The sequence below is a fragment of the Phyllostomus discolor genome, chromosome 4 (assembly GCF_004126475.2).
Source record: "Phyllostomus discolor isolate MPI-MPIP mPhyDis1 chromosome 4, mPhyDis1.pri.v3, whole genome shotgun sequence".
Lineage (NCBI taxonomy): Eukaryota > Metazoa > Chordata > Mammalia > Chiroptera > Phyllostomidae > Phyllostomus > Phyllostomus discolor.
Window position 1 is genome coordinate 42,103,462 of NC_040906.2, and position 16,262 is coordinate 42,119,723.

At 34.1% G+C, this 16,262-nt stretch overlaps 1 protein-coding gene across 6 annotated transcripts in view; it reads left to right on the forward strand.

Moving 5' to 3' along the window:
• Positions 1–16,262, forward strand: part of NCKAP1 (NCK associated protein 1) — a 99,320-nt gene that overhangs the window by 55,506 nt on the left and 27,552 nt on the right. For all 6 annotated transcript variants that reach the window (XM_028510854.1, XM_028510853.2, XM_036023213.1 and 3 more), the window contains 7 exons: positions 598–679; positions 2,580–2,638; positions 9,383–9,528; positions 11,465–11,597; positions 13,894–14,013; positions 14,657–14,796; positions 15,643–15,774. In XM_028510854.1, coding sequence (XP_028366655.1) covers positions 598–679; positions 2,580–2,638; positions 9,383–9,528; positions 11,465–11,597; positions 13,894–14,013; positions 14,657–14,796; positions 15,643–15,774 — 812 coding nt within the window. The remainder of the gene's footprint in view (positions 1–597; positions 680–2,579; positions 2,639–9,382; positions 9,529–11,464; positions 11,598–13,893; positions 14,014–14,656; positions 14,797–15,642; positions 15,775–16,262) is intronic.

A 16,262-nucleotide genomic window follows, 5' to 3' on the forward strand; every position in this document is an offset into this window, starting at 1 on the left:
GGCATTATATAAATTCACACTTGTATAGGTCTTAATGTCCTGTTTATGCTGTTTGTGAGTTAAGTATCTACCTTTAAAAATTTATTATTTATTTCAGATGGAGTTTATCAAATTTTCTTTTTTTTTTTTTTTCAGCCAGTTTGAGAGGTATTTCTTTTTGGTTCTAATTTTATTCAGGTATAATTTACACCTAATAAAAATCACCAGTTTTTAGTGTATACTTTTACTTTGGCAGCTATAAATACATTCGTGTAGCCACATAACAGTCAAGGTGTGGAACACCTCCAAAACTTGAAAGTTTTCTTGTGCACCTTTGTAGCTGATTCCTCTTTGACTGACACTCATCTGCTTTTTGTCACTTTTTGCCTTTAAGAAAAAGTCATATAAATGGAATCATATACTATATCACTTTTTGTTTTTGATTTCTTTCAATTAGCATGTTTTTGAGATTCATTCATTTTATTGTATGTATCAACATTTTGTACCCTTTTTATTGCTGAAAAATATCCCGTAGTATGGATAGCTGTCTACCAGTTGATGGACCTATGAACTGGTTCCCAATTAGGTGATTTTAACATTTTTTTTGTTTCTTTTCAGAATCTTTCTGTTTGCCCAGAAGATGAATCCATCATCATGTCCTCTTTTGTTAACACTATGACTTCCCTAAGTGTAAAGCAAGGTAATAAGGCTTTTAAATAAAACCATATTTTCTTTTAACTAGGCTTTCAAATTTGATTATTATGGAAAAGATTTAACAGTTAATAGTTAAAGAAGCACTTAATTTTTAGACATACAGTAATCCCCTCTTATCTGCAGGAGTTATATTGCAAGATTCCCAATGAATGCCTGAAACTTCGGATAGTACTAAACGACACATACATATCTACATGCACAGTTGGCCCTCGAATAACACAGGGATTAGGGGTGCTGGCCCCTTGCACAGTTGAAACTTAACCACTGATAGCCTACTGTTGATCAGAAACCTTACCAATGACATAGTTGATTAATACATATTTTGTATGTATTTGTATTATATGCTGTATTCTTAAAGTAAGCTAGAAAAAAGAAAATGTTATTAAGAACATTATAAGGAAGAGAAAAATACATTTATATTACTGAGTATATATTGAAAAAAAATTTTTGTGTAAGAAAGTGGACCAGAGCAGCTCGAGCCAATGTGGTTCAAGGATCAGCTGTACTGTTTTTTTCCAATGTATGCATACCTGTAATGAAGTTTAATTTATATTTTATGCATAGTAAGAGACTAACAACAACTAATAATAAAATAGAACAGTTATAAAAATATACTGTAATAAAAGTTATATGAATGTGGTTTGTTTCTCAAAATGACGTCATACTCACCTTTTTTATTTAAAGAAAACACTTACGGCTTCTCTTTGGCATATTCAATTTGTCAGCCTCACTGTTGCACTTTTGGAGCCATTATTAAATAAAGTCAGGATTACTTGAACACAAGCACTGCAATATACCAAGATAGCTGATAAGTGACTCACTAGTGGGTACCATATACAGTGTGGATATGCTGAACAAAGGGATGATTCATGTCCCAGGGAATTTTAAGTTCAGATCTGTTAGTCTTAAAAGATGTCATATACTAGACTGCCTCTCCATTATTTGAATACTTTATTTCAATAGGTTTATATGGTGTTTTAGTTTTATGTTCTTTAAGAGATATCAGAAACCTTGACAGTTTCTCAGTAATAAATATATTTATTTTATTACACTTACACAATGAAACTATTATAAACTTGCGTGGTGACATTTGGTTTATATAGAGTTATATTGTGGAACTTGAGTGTGCTATTTAAAGTTTCTGTTCACTGGAATCCTCAATCTCTATTCTAGCTCCTTTAAATTGACATGTAAACACCACTAAGAGTCAGAGTTGAAAAGTCTACACTTTACATTTCTATGAGAATATAACTGTTTCCTTTAACATCATCTTTGTAGGATTTGAGAATTATTTCACTCTTAGCTATTACATTTTTTATTGCGAAATACACATAACATGAAATTTACTATCTTACTATTGTTAAGTGTACAATTTGGTAGTGTTAAGTATTTCACATGGTTGTGCAACCAATTTCCAGAACTTTTTCATCTTGCCAAACTGAAAATCTATAGCTATTGTATAGCAACTCCCCATTTCCTCTTCTCCCAGCCTCTGGCATCCACCATTCTTCCTGCTTCTATGAGTTTGACTACTCTAGATACCTCATATAAGTGGAATTATACAGTATTTGTCATTTTGTCACTGATTTATTTAACTAGCATAGCATCTTCAAGGTTCAGCTACACTGTACCATGTGTCAGAATTTCCTTGTTTTTTAATGCTCAATAATGAACCACATTTTGTTTATAAAATACATTTATCTGTTCATGGACATTGGGTTGCTTCCACCTTTTGGCCATTGTGAATAATACTGCTGTGAACCCTGCTTTTAATTAGTTTGAATATATACTCAAAAGTGCAGTTGTCTTAGCTCTTAAAATTTGAAATGTGATTATAGATTTGTGAAAATGTTAATTTGTTTTGTAAACTGTCTCTTTTATTATAGTTGAAGATGGGGAAGTGTTTGATTTCAGAGGGATGAGATTAGATTGGTTTAGATTACAGGTAAGAATAACTTCATAATTTTCATTATCACTCTGTTATTAAATACCTTAGTTAACATGAAAACATTACTTAAAATTTTTTCATTGTTGTACACCTATTCAAAAGACTTACTTTGTATAACTAATCATAATCTTTACCTCATAGAAGAAACTTTTTTATCGATACATAATTGACATAACAGTATATTAGTTTCAGGTTTACATAATGATTCAATATATTGGGAAATGATCACCGTAAGTCTAGTAATACCTATCACCACACAATTACAGATTTTTCTTGTGATGAGAACTTTTAAGATCTATTCTCTTAGCAACTTTCAGATATATACTACAGTGGTCTCCCCCTTATCTGAAGGTTATACATTCCAAGACTCCCAGTGGATGCTTGAAACCATGGATAATACCATAACTTAAATGTACTGTTTTTTCCTTTATTTACAAACCTATGGTAAAGTTTAATTTATAAGTTAGGCACAATAAGAGATTAACAACAATAATTATAAAATAGAATAATTATAACAATATACTGTAATTACAGTTATGTGACTGTGGTCTCTCACTGTACTGTATTGTACTGTAGTCATTCTTCTTGTGATGAGAAATGATACAGTACCTATGTGATGAGATGAAGTGAGGTGAATGACGAAGGCATTGCGATGAAGTGTTAGGCTACTATGAGGGTTACTTAAACACAAGCACTGCAGTACTAAAACAGTTGGATATGATAACTGAGAAGGCTACTGTGTGACGAATGGAAGGGTAGCATTTTATGCAGTGTAGATACACTATACAAAGCAGTAATTCACATACCAAGTGTAATGGTATGAGAATTCATCATGCTACTCAGAATGGTGTGCAATTTAAAACTTATAAATTGCTTAATTCTGGAAATTTCTATTTAGTATTTTCAGACCATGGTTAACCATAGATAACTGAAAGTGCAGAAAGTGAAACTGGGGATAACAGGGGGCTCCCATACAGTATTATTAACTGTGATAACCATAATGTACACTACATCCCAAGGGCTTATTTAACTGAAAGTTTGTATCTTTGACCACCTTCACCTATTTCACTCAGTCTCAAGTCCCTGCTTCTGGCAACCACCGCTGGTTGTCTTTGTCTATGAGATTATTTATTTTGTTTTCTTATATTTTTAGATTCTACATATAAGTGAGGTCAAATAGTCTTTGTTTGTCTTTGTCTCATTTCACTTGGCATAATGCATTCAAGGTCCATCCATATTTTTGCAGATGGCATAATTTCCTTTTTATGGCTGAAAAATATTTCAGTGCATGTATATGTATGTATGTATGTATGTACATACACATACATATATATGTACATACATACATATATATAGCATATACATACATCTACTTATACATAGAGACATACATACCACAACTTCCTCAGAAGGAAGAAATCTTTTTTCAAGTTGAAATTGCTAGTAATGACTTATAGAGAAAGCAACAATTTACCCAGACATTGAAAGATGAGTAGAATTGAATGGGAAACTGGCTTACAAAGGAAAAGGGCAAACATGAAGGAAAAGGCAAGTTAAGAGACTTTTTAGTTGTAAAGTATTAATACAAAAAGAAGCAAATCTTGACAAGAGATGAATGATTACTGATTAGGTAGGAGGACAAGAGCCGTTAGATATAATCACATGGCCAGAGAGAGACAGAGGTGGGTCAATATCAGTAGTTTTTGAGTAGAGCAGGGCCAAAAAGGATAAGCCTTTGACAGAATTTTATAGTATGCTTTGTGCCTTCATTGGGGTTCTATCTAATTTTGATCCTAAGGTTACTGGTCTTTTATAGGTTGCTTTGATCTTTCTTTGCCTTTTTTCTAGTCTTAAGAAAGACATATAGTCTTTGTCATCTTTTCCTACTTCCTAAGGCATCTCGTTTCCCCTATATTCTTTATTTCCTTCAGCATCTCCAGTCACTCTTTTATTTATCTTCTTCCCTCTGTCTTCCAATTTACTTGGGTTATTCATACTTACACTTTTATTTAAACCTATTTTTCTTATTTTAGTAACACGTTTCTACTTTTATTGTTGTCAAGCAGTTCAAATGAGTGCTTTACATTAAATTATCTCATTTTTTCAACATCTATTTCATCTGAATTTGTTTTCACAGTGACATATTCTTCATAGTCTAAAGCTGAATAAAGGTAAATTAAACTTCATTTAGACTTAGTTCATATAAATGTCTGGAGTAGCCCTGGCTGGGCAGCTCAGTTCGTTAGAGCATTGTCACAATACACCAAGGTTGGGCGTTCAATTCCTCAGTCAGGGCGCATATATGAAACAGCTAAGGAATGCATAAATTAGTAGAACAACAGATTGATCTCTCTCTCTCTTGCTCTCTAACGGATCTTCTTTCCCTTCCTCACTCTGTATAAAAAGTCAATTAAAATTATTTTTTAATTTACTGTTGTTCAGTTACAGTTGTCCCACCTTTTTCCCCATTGCTCACCTGTACCCTGTCTCCACCTACTCCCACAATCGCTGCCATTGTCTGTGCCTGTAAGTCCTCCCTTCATGTTCCTTTGCTTGCCCCTTCCCCTTCTTTTCCCTAGTATCCCCTTCCCCCTCCCCCTCTATTTACTATCAGTTTGTTCTTTATTTCCATGTCTCTGGTTCTGTTTTGCTCATTTGTTACTTTTGTTGATTAGGTACCACTTATAGGTGAGATCATATGGTATTCGTCTTTTACCGCCTGGCATACTTCACTTAGCAAAATATTCTGTAGTGCTATCAATGCTGTCACGAAGGGTAGGAGCTCCTGCTTTTTTCCTCCTGTATAGTATTCCATTGTGTAAATGTACCACAGTTTTTTTGATCCATTCATTTATTGATGGGCACTTGGGCTGTTTCTAGCACTTGGTTATTGTAAATAACACTGCTGTGAATGTTAGGGTGCATAGGATCTTTTGGATTGGTGTTTCAGGATTCTTACAGTTATAGTCCCAGCAGTGGAATTGCTGGGTCAAAAGGCAGTTCCATTTTTAATTTTTTGAGGAAATTCCATACTGTTTTCCACAGTGGCTGCACCAGTCTGCATTCTCACCAACAGTGCACTAGGTTACCTTTTCTCCACAGCCTCGCCACCACTTGTTGTTTGTTGATTTCTTTATAATGGACATTCTGACCAGTGTGAAGTAGTATCTCATTGTGGTTTTAATTTTCACCTCCCTAATGGCTAGTGATGTTGAGTATTTTTCATGTGTCTGTGGACCCTCCGTATGTACTCCTTGGAGAAGGTGTCTTTTCAGGTCCTTTGCCCATTTTTTTATCAATTAAATAAAAATGAATGTCTGGAGTATATCTTGCCATCAGAAGATTGCCATCATTGTTCCTAATTCTCTCCCCTTTTCTGACAGACAAAAACAACAAAATATAAAACTGCCCTCTCTGTGGTGTCTGTATTTTAATGAGCGATAACTTCATATAATGGCCCCTTGCTATTGTAGAGGCTGAGATTTGATTTTTATCCTACTTGTCAGATAATAATTATTTAGTCTCTTAGTGTTTCACAAGTGCTGGAACAAGACATGGAGTTCCTGGATCAAGGACAAAGGACTGAATTATTCACTGCACAGGAAGCAGCATGAGCATTAGCATATATGCATTATTTTTCCTTTGCTTCCATGTCCCATGGAGGTAGTACAGAGGGACCTAGATGAATACTCTGTATACAGTGGGTTTGTGTTTGCGCTGAGGAACAGTAAATTTGAAGAGCTCTTTGTTTTCATCAATAGTAAGCTTACTTGCTCTTTGTCCTAGAGTGAGTGTTACCTCATTCCTCAAATTTGGTAACTGCAAATATAACCCTGAGAAATGGCCTGAGTAATGACTGTTGAATAGTCTAAGCTTGCATTCTTGGCATATTCTGCAAGATGTATAGGTGTACATGAGATCCATGACAGAGTGTTTCCCTAAAGCCAGGACACCGACCAACATTCCTAACTTTTCTGTTGTCCTCCATATCTAGTGTTCTCAGTTTAAACTCTTTAGTGACCACCATTCTAGACCCGATCATCATAATCCTGTCTGGATTATTGTCCCTACTGCTTCCTGACACCTCTGTCTCCTGTTTCATTTTTGCGTACTCTTCCCCATTTCCCCTCTCCCAAAACAATGTAAAACAATTGGCCATCGACACAGAACCTTCAGTGGTTTACCACTGAAAGTTTAGATTCTTTAACATGGTATAAAGAGGTCTGCATAATTTGGCTGAATATCTTTCATTATTTTACTTCTCTTCTTTGTGCTCAAACTGGCCATAGTGAACAGTATTTATTCTGTAGGTATCCCTCCTATTCGTTCTCCTCTTCTGGAATGCCCACTATCCAAGGGCAGGATTCTGCTCTCTGTGAGTTGGTATCCATATAATGGAATTGCTTGTCCTACAGACTGTCCTGATGGTTCTGGTTAAGTCCTCATCATTTTGGCCAACATACACTAAATTTAACATCTTTAGTGCTTTTTCACGATCCATCAATTACTAGTGTATTTTACTACCAGTTTTTAATGATTCATTATATTCTAAAATCTTACTGAATCAGTGTTTAGTATTTACGCTTATTTGATTGTTTCCTGTGTATTTTTTCTGTCAAACAAGATGAAAAATTACTTTTTGTATGGTTAACACAACAATTATTTTATACCTTTGATAATGTAACTTCCATTTTTGGGGGGGTTCCAGATGAATTACACATAGATTCTGGTTTATGGGCAGCAGTATTTCATTTTATTTATTTAAAGAAATTCGTGGTAGAATCTTGAAGTTTGGGTCACTATGGAGAACTTTTTTTTGCTTGGTTAGAGATTTTATTTTTTTAAGTATATTTTATTGATTATGCCCCAGTTTTCCCCCTTTTATCCCCCTTATGCCCTGCACACCCCAACCCTCCAGCATTCTCCCCCTTAGTTCATATTCATGGGTTGTACATATAAGTTCTTTGACCTCTCTGTTTCCTATACCATTCTTAACCTCTCCCCATCTATTTTATGCCTACCAATTATGCTTCTTATTCCCTGTACCTTTCCCCCCTATTCTTCCCCTGCCCTCCCCCTATCCCCTGAAAACCCTCCATGTGATGTCCATTTCTCTGATTCTGTTCCCTTTCTAGTTGTTTGCTTAGTATTTGTTTTTATTGTTGTTGTTATTGTTGTTTTAGGTTCAGTTGTTAATAGTTATGAGTTTGTTGTCAATTTACTATTCATAGTTTTTGATCTTCTTCAATTTCTTAGGTAAGTCCCTTTAACATTTCATATAATAAGGGCTGGGTGATGATGAGCTCCTTTAACTTGACCTTATCTGGGATCTGTCCTTCCATTCTAAATGATAGCTTTGCTGGATAGAGTAATCTTGGACATAGGTCCTTGCCTTTCATGACTTCAAATACTCCTTTTCATCCCCTTCTTGCCTGTATGGTTTCTTTGGAGAAATCAGCTGATAGTTTTATGGGCACTCCTTTGTAGGTAACTCTCTCCTTTGCTCTTGCTGCTTTTAAGATTCTCTCTTTATCTTTAATCTTAGGCAACTTAATAATGATGTGCTTTGGTGTGTTCCTCCTTGGGCCCAACTACTTTAGGACTCTCTGAGCTTCCTGGACTTTCTGGAAGTCTACTTCCTTTGCCAGATTGGGGAAATTTTCCTTCATTATTTGTTCAGATAAGTTTTCCATTTCTTGCTCTTCCTCTTCTCCTTCTGGCACCCCTATGATTCAGATGTTGGAACATTTAAAGTTGTCCCAGAGGTTCCTAAGCCTGTCTTCATTGTTTTGAATTCTTGTGTCTTCATCCTGTTCCAGCTGGATGTTTATTTCTTTCTTTTGTTTCAATTCATTGATTTGAGTCCTGGTTTACTTCCTGTCACTGTTGGTTCCCTGAATATTTTGCTTTATTTCACTTAGGGTGTCCTTCATTTGTTTTTTCATTTTTCGACCAAGCTCAATCAGTCCTGTGAGCATCCTGATTAGTAGTGTTTCGAGTTCCACATCAGATAGGTTATATAACTAACTACTCATCACTTAGCTTTTTTTCTGGAGTTTTGCTCTATTCTTTCATTTGGGCCATATTTCTTTGGGTGCACCTGTTAAGTTCTAAGGGGGCGGGGTCTTAGGTATTCACCAGGGCAGGGCAATCTTCTTTGCTGTGCTTTGGTGCTGCCTGTGGGGGAGGGGCCAGAGAGGGAACATTGCAGCTTGCTTGCTGGGCTCTAGCCCCACTATCCAACAAACTCTCATGTGAGACTGGGAGTTTCTCCCACTGTTGCAACCCCTGCCATACTCCACAGTCAGTTCTGAGTCTCAGTTTCCTGTTCAGCCAGCCCTGCCTGCACAGTTTGCCACCTTGCCACAGGTTCTCTCAGTCTGCCCATTTGCTGGTCTCCTACTGGTTTGGTTGGTCTGGTTGACTGTTTCTTTAATTCCTTGGTTGTCGGAGTTCTATGCAGTTTGATTTCCTGGCAGTTCTGGTTGTTCATTGTTTTTAGATTGGTTGTTATCCTTATTTTGGTTGTGAGAGGAAGCAAAAGGTTTCTACCTACGCCTCCATCTTGGCTGGACTATTTCACTATGGAGAACTTTTAAAAGGAATTGTTACTGATGCAGTGTCACAGTAAACTGAAGTATTTTTCAGTAGTTGGTGGGGGTTTTTTCTGCCTATAGAATGACAATGCTAAAGTCATTATTCTGTACTTAAACTACTTTTGTTTTTGCTGTACTTTTACAGGCATATACTAGTGTGTCTAAGGCTTCGCTTAGCCTTGCAGATCACAGAGAACTTGGAAAGATGATGAATACAATAATTTTTCATACAAAAATGGTGGATTCCTTGGTGGAAATGTTGGTGGAAACATCAGATCTCTCCATATTTTGGTATGTTGTAATTATCTTTAAATCAGAATTCGAGATTTTTAGTATCTAAAGGTATCTTTCTTAATTTCTTTTTTAATAGTAATATAGTCCTTAAGGCAGGTCAGTAATAATAAAATCGTAAGAATAAAGGGACTAGTGGACAACCTGCTTAGAAAAAGAAGTTTACCAAGATGGGATTTTATATCTATTTTTAATTATTAAGAATAGCTCTTTCTAGTGTGAATTTATTTTTTATGCTTTTTTTTTTTTTGAGGAGGTGAAAACAGTCACTTTAAATTGCCCTAAGGCCCTCCCTCTTGCATCATTAGATTAAGCAAAAAAAAAAAAAAAAGTTGTGGATTAGGGTTAAATAGAGCAAATGTTACAAATAAAATACCAACTAATTTCACTCTCTAGTATTAAATTGTACATTAATATTATGAAGTGGTGACTGCTCCTCTCATTGTGCTCCATTCTCCTTTGCTTCTGTCTTTACTTATACTTAGTAGTTTTTACGTTTTTGCCTCTTTTCTTTTTCTCTCATTATATGGTCCTTGAAGGAGAGTCATGTTTTATTTATTTAGTGTCTAGCATAGTAGGTACATAATAAATATTTGAATGAATATATGAATTTGATTGTGAGTTCAGGATTCAAATTGAAGTATTCTGACTCAAAGCTACACAATAACAACTCTATTTCTGCTTCTTGGCCGTTTTTCCTTTGGGGGCTGATTAGGATAACCTAGTATGTCCCTTTATTTCTAAAATGCTGAGATCATCTCAATGGATAATGATAGTATTTCCTATGTGTTGAATAGCTGTCATTATGAAAAGCTTTTCATTTTTAAAGTATAACCCAGTTACACTAATTTTGGCAGTTTGTTAGGGTGGCTTTAATTAGCAGTATTGCAGGAGAAATCCAAATCAGACAGGGAAGGTATCAGTTGTCTCTTAAAGTAACTTATAAAACACAATACATCACATATCAATGTGTAAGAATTTTTAAGGTTATTTTGAACTGTATTTTATTGCCTATCCCAAAGATGTCCTTGGAAAGAAAAGGGAACAATTTCTGTTAACATATTATTGAGCTACAGAAAGGTTCCTAATGTAAAAGAAGGATATAGTAAGTTCTCTTCCCGTTCTTGGAAATGAAAGCAATTTGAGTAATGTTTAAAATTTTTAATTTTCAGTCATTAATTTTTATGTTTTATCATAATCATATTCTTATTTTGTCACATTCAAAATAGAGATATCTACTGTTTGTCTTACTATTCCAAAATGTACTATATTTTATTGACTCATATTCTTTTACAATTAACATTTTAAATCTGAAGTGATTAAAAATTGGTGCTGTGTCATTGTTTAACTGATGTTTTTCTTTCTTAGTGGCACATAAAATAATAGTGTTTATTACAATTAATAGTACTTTAATTTTATTGAAATTTAAAAAAAATTTTAATTTATTTTTTAGAGTGAAGGGAAGAGGGAGAGAAAAAAGGGAGAGAAACATTGATATGCCAGAGAAACATCTATCAGTTGCCTTTCACATGCCCCCAACCAGGGGCCTGGCCAGGAATTGAATACATGGGAATCGAACTGGCAACCTTTTGGTTTGTGGGATGATGCCCATCCCACTGAGCCACATCAGTCGGGGCTTTTATCAAAATTTGATAATGTGAGATTTGAATGTCATACATTCATATGCTATAGATATGGTTTAAGTTTTTTTAAAATTTGTAATGTTATACCACGAATATTTTTATTACTCAGGAATGATTATTGGTTTGTGTAAGAGATAACTCTTTGGACAAATAATCAGTTTCACAAGGGAATAATACTACCAGTTGGTGACTTTTATTTACTTGAATAAGATTAACTATAAGATACTGTATCATGAAAATTTTATTTGAACTATAAAAATTGATTCTAATTTTTAATATTGTTCTTTATGTAGTTTTTATAGTCGTGCTTTTGAGAAGATGTTTCAACAGTGTTTGGAGTTACCCTCTCAGTCAAGATACTCAATTGCTTTTCCACTACTTTGCACTCATTTTATGAGTTGCACACATGAACTGTGTCCGGAAGAGGTAATCTCAAAGCAGTACTCTGACTTACATTGTATGCAGAGTAAACTAACCCAACCAAACATGTAGCTGATCGAGTGTTCGCAAAGTCATGGTTACCTAATATAGCTTCCCATCTAATGCATCCTTATGTAGAATCAGAAGAATGCTTAAATAGGTATTTGATACAGATACAATAGATATGATATATATTTGGATGAATGGATAAATATTTATCAGAACGTATCATCATAAGGTCACTTGAAATTGCCTTTATTAAAATAAATGGTGGGATAGATATTATTTATGATAAAGTTATATACCAGTATATACAGTAATTGATTTTGCATGCTTTTCCTCTTAAACTACCATTGAAAAGACTTGAAAATCGAATGCACAAATTAGTGACCAAACATAAACATATCAAAAAGGAATTTCAGGAACTTGCCAATACAGTATATAGAGTAAGTAGAATCTAGATTTGCTGGTACTTGTAAGACATACACATGCTGGCATGTAGGTACACAAGAGTTATTGAATAATTAAACTAATCAGTAGTTTTATTGATACCAGCTATCCAAAAGGTACTCAGCATTTCTTCTAATTTTTAAAGAACAAATACCAATCACTATAAATGTGGTAAGAATATAGATTAAAATTAAATAGTATATCTCTTTATAATTTAACTTATTGTTGAGTCCCTTAAAACTGTAGAACTTAATAGAAAAGAAATTTAGAGATAGCAGTAGCATTATTAATATTTTAAGCATTAGGCAACATCTGTTGTGGATGGTATTCCAGTATTCCATTGGAACCAGACTCTGAGACAGAGATTAGCCTACAGAAGTTTATTAGGGAATGCATTTAGGATTAATAGTTGTGAGGATATTAACACCCAATTTTAATAGATTCATAGAGTGTTTAGATTTAATAGATTTTTCCCTCAAGCTTTATATACTTAAAATATACCATTATTTTTTCCTCACCATAATATTTCTCATTAAGTTACCCATCAAATCCAATTAATTTTATTTGGGTGGTATCATTTCTTGAATCCATTTTCTATTTTCCATTGCTTTTGTCACTATGGTAGCTCAGATTTTTAATGTTCTTTATATGTATTCTTGAATAGTTTTCCAGTCTTTAAACCTATCTAGCACAGTGACACCAGAGTAACTCTTTCTTTTTTTAAAGATTTTATTTATTTATTTTTAGACAGAAAGGAAGGGAAAGAGAAAGAGAGGGAGAGAAACATCAATGTGTAGTTGCCTTTCACGCACCCCCTATTGGGGACATGGCCCACAACCCAGGCATGTGCCCTGACTGGGAATTGAACTGGCAGTCCTGGGCTAGCACTCAGTCCACTGAGCCACACTAGCCAGGGCCAGAGTTCCTCTTCTTAAAGAGTCATCAGTGGTTCTGTATTGCAAAATGAAAGTAAAAATTTTCTTATAGCCATTTAAAATTTTCAACAATTTACCCTATTTTTAAAATTGTATTTAAAAATTCTTGTGAGTAAAAAATACATATGTATCTAACATAAAAATGTGCCATTTAATTATTTTTAAATGTACAGTTCAGTGGCATTAATTATCTTCATAGTGTTGTTCAACCACAAAGTTATATCCAAACTCTTCTCTCCCTCTAAGCCACATTATCTTTTGCCTGGATTATTGTTACAGTCTGCTAAGTGATCTTTCTGCTTCTGCCATTGTTTTAAAGTCTCTTCTCAGTGCTGCAGCTAGAGGCAGAGGGCAGATCAAGAGACTTATGACATGTTAAGAAACCTGACTGATTTTGTTTTCCAATCTTAGCATTTCTGAGACATCGAAGGAAAGTAGTGAAATCAGCTCTGTACTTTAAATAAGTTAATCTAGTAAATTTGAAGCAATGCTAGTTCAATGTTTGTTTGTTTTTTTCAGGAAGAAGTGATAACAAGAGAGATGTTTTATCTTTCAGGAGTCAGAATTTGTTAAACAAACTCTTAAGTGTTTGTAATTTGAAATCTTTCCTTAAGTGAACCAATATTTAATTGTATCTGGCCTTCTCACCCCCTTTAAAGTTTTGAAGGGCATTTTAAATAAAATATATTGTAAGATACCTTGATAGATGAAGGAACAGTTATTTCGCATGTTTAAGTATTTTTATATTCTTTTACATTATCTTAAATTTAGCAGCACAAAAACAATGTATGTAGTAATAATCTCTAACCTCTACTCCTTATTGTAGAATAGACTTTAACCTTATTTCCTGTGTTTATTTAAAGTGTTTTGTTTCAAACTACTTCTTGTAACTATTATTATTAATTCTCCTTTAACAGAGACATCATATTGGCGATCGCAGTCTTTCCCTATGTAATATGTTCCTGGATGAAATGGCCAAACAAGCTAGAAATCTTATAACTGATATTTGCACAGAACAGTGTACACTTAGTGACCAGGTAATAATTTAAATGTCTCCTTACAGATAGGAAATTTGTTTATGAAGGCAAGAAAATTAGGTTAGCCAGTTTTTTTTTTAATTTTCTATTTTCTTAGACTTAGTAAATCTCATTACCTCTAGTTTTGAAGCTCCATTATTAGGTTTTTTTAAAAATTGCCACTGTCTTTAGGGTTACTTACATTGTAAAGTCCAGCCCAGAAGTTGGCATTTAAGTCCCTTCCAAATAGTTCACACTTCTCTGTTCTGCCTGCACTTAGGTTTCATCACCTACTAATTCTCACTAGATTGTAAATGCATCATGTCCTAGCATATTTTTGTTCTTTTTAGGTCATTTTCCTCCCAATAAAATGTTCTTTCTTGTTCTTTGCTTGCCTAGTCTTTTTTTCACTTATCCTTTAAAGTGCAGTGTTGATACAATGTCCTCTGTGGAGTGTTTCTTCACACAAGATTTACCTATTTCTGTTTTCCATTAAGCTTAGGCTACCTAAGCTAGGCAAATGCTACTCTTTATTTATATCTCTGTTCTTAGTGCTAGCATGGTATTTCCTGCATAGTCTGGATTCAGCTAAGGTTTGCTTGAATAGTTAATGTGTTTTCAAAGCAATTGGTGTAATGATAGATTTTATTCTTTTTAAATTTAGTTGCTGCCCAAGCATTGTGCCAAAACGATTAGTCAAGCGGTGAATAAGAAGTCAAAAAAACAAACTGGTAAGAAAGGGGAACCTGAAAGGGAAAAGCCAGGAGTTGAGAGCATGAGGAAAAACAGGCTGGTAGTGACCAAGTAAGCCATCCACTTTTATTATGTATCTTACTGCTATAGGTTTTTTCATTTTTTGTATAGCATTCGTATTGAGGAAATGCTAGTAACTGTAAATTCTCCATTTCTTAGTCTGTTTTTTACCTTTGTGACCTTGAGTAAACATTTATTTGGTGCTTATTTCATCTCAAAATACAGATTTCGGATTTTTGAAAAAAATAGATGTAATAGATGATATTGTCTTGTTTTTATATACAGAGCACTGAAGGTCAGGTATCTGTTTAAAAACTTAGGGTATACTATAAGAAATCTTTTATTTTCAACTTACTTGAAATCAGATATCTGAGACTTTTGGCATGTTGGCATGAATAGCTGATACCATTATTTTAAAATGATAGATCCATTATTTTAAAATGGATCTATCAGAGTAGTTAGTATGCAGGGCTGTTTGTTTATTTGTATGGGAAGGCATAGTGAGCAATAATGGGTGAATATTTTCTTGTTTAAAGCAAATTTCCTACCTCCTTGCTTCCTACATTGAGCAGCTATTTGCCATTTTGTAGCAACTTTCTTCCACAACAGAAAGTATAAGGGGAGTTGGAAATGATTGTCTTTATGAATGAAATAAGCTTTTTCTTGTGTATTAAGTCAGTATAGTCATTCTCTTCTGCAGAAACAAATGAATGATGTTTATCTTTAGAAAATATTCTCATATGTTAGGGCTATCCTTAAAGATTTTGAACTTAGTTTAGGAGAAGTTTCTGTAATTATTATCCCTAAATAAGATCTGATATGTTTATAAAACTGATACTGTATTGCTATTATGAAATGTTGAACATTTTATTTACTGTTTATTACCACTTTTTTCAGCCTTGATAAATTGCACACTGCACTTTCTGAGCTGTGTTTTTCTATAAATTATGTACCAAACATGGTGGTTTGGGAACATACCTTTACCCCACGAGAATATTTGACTTCTCATCTGGAAATCCGCTTTACTAAGTAAGAAAGAACATAAATTGTTTTTGTTCAGATAACAAGTTTGTTATATTTATTGTTCATACTTATACAGTATATCCTTTTATGTGGAAAAGCATGATTAGAATTGGTATAATAAAGAATAATGAATTGGGAAGTATGAAAATAGTGAACTGGGAGTTATTTAAATTATTCAGGTTCTCACCTTGTACTTGTTGTTACTAACTAGTTCTTATACTGGTCAAGCCAGTTAAGTTCAGTGAACCTTGGCTTTCCTTTTAAGAAAAATGAGAAAATTGGGGCAAGTCAGTGTATTTCAGCTGGCAGGTGGCAATCCATTGGGTCATGAAATCAGATTAGATGGTTGTAATAAGCATGTAAAGAAAGAAAAGGGAGGGAAGGAAAGGAAAGAAAGATGTAAAAAAATAGTGCATTGACTGTAGTAAGTGTAAGTATTGCTTCATGACACTTTTTAGGTATTTGTGTACATACACATATCTACTGAGTTGTGA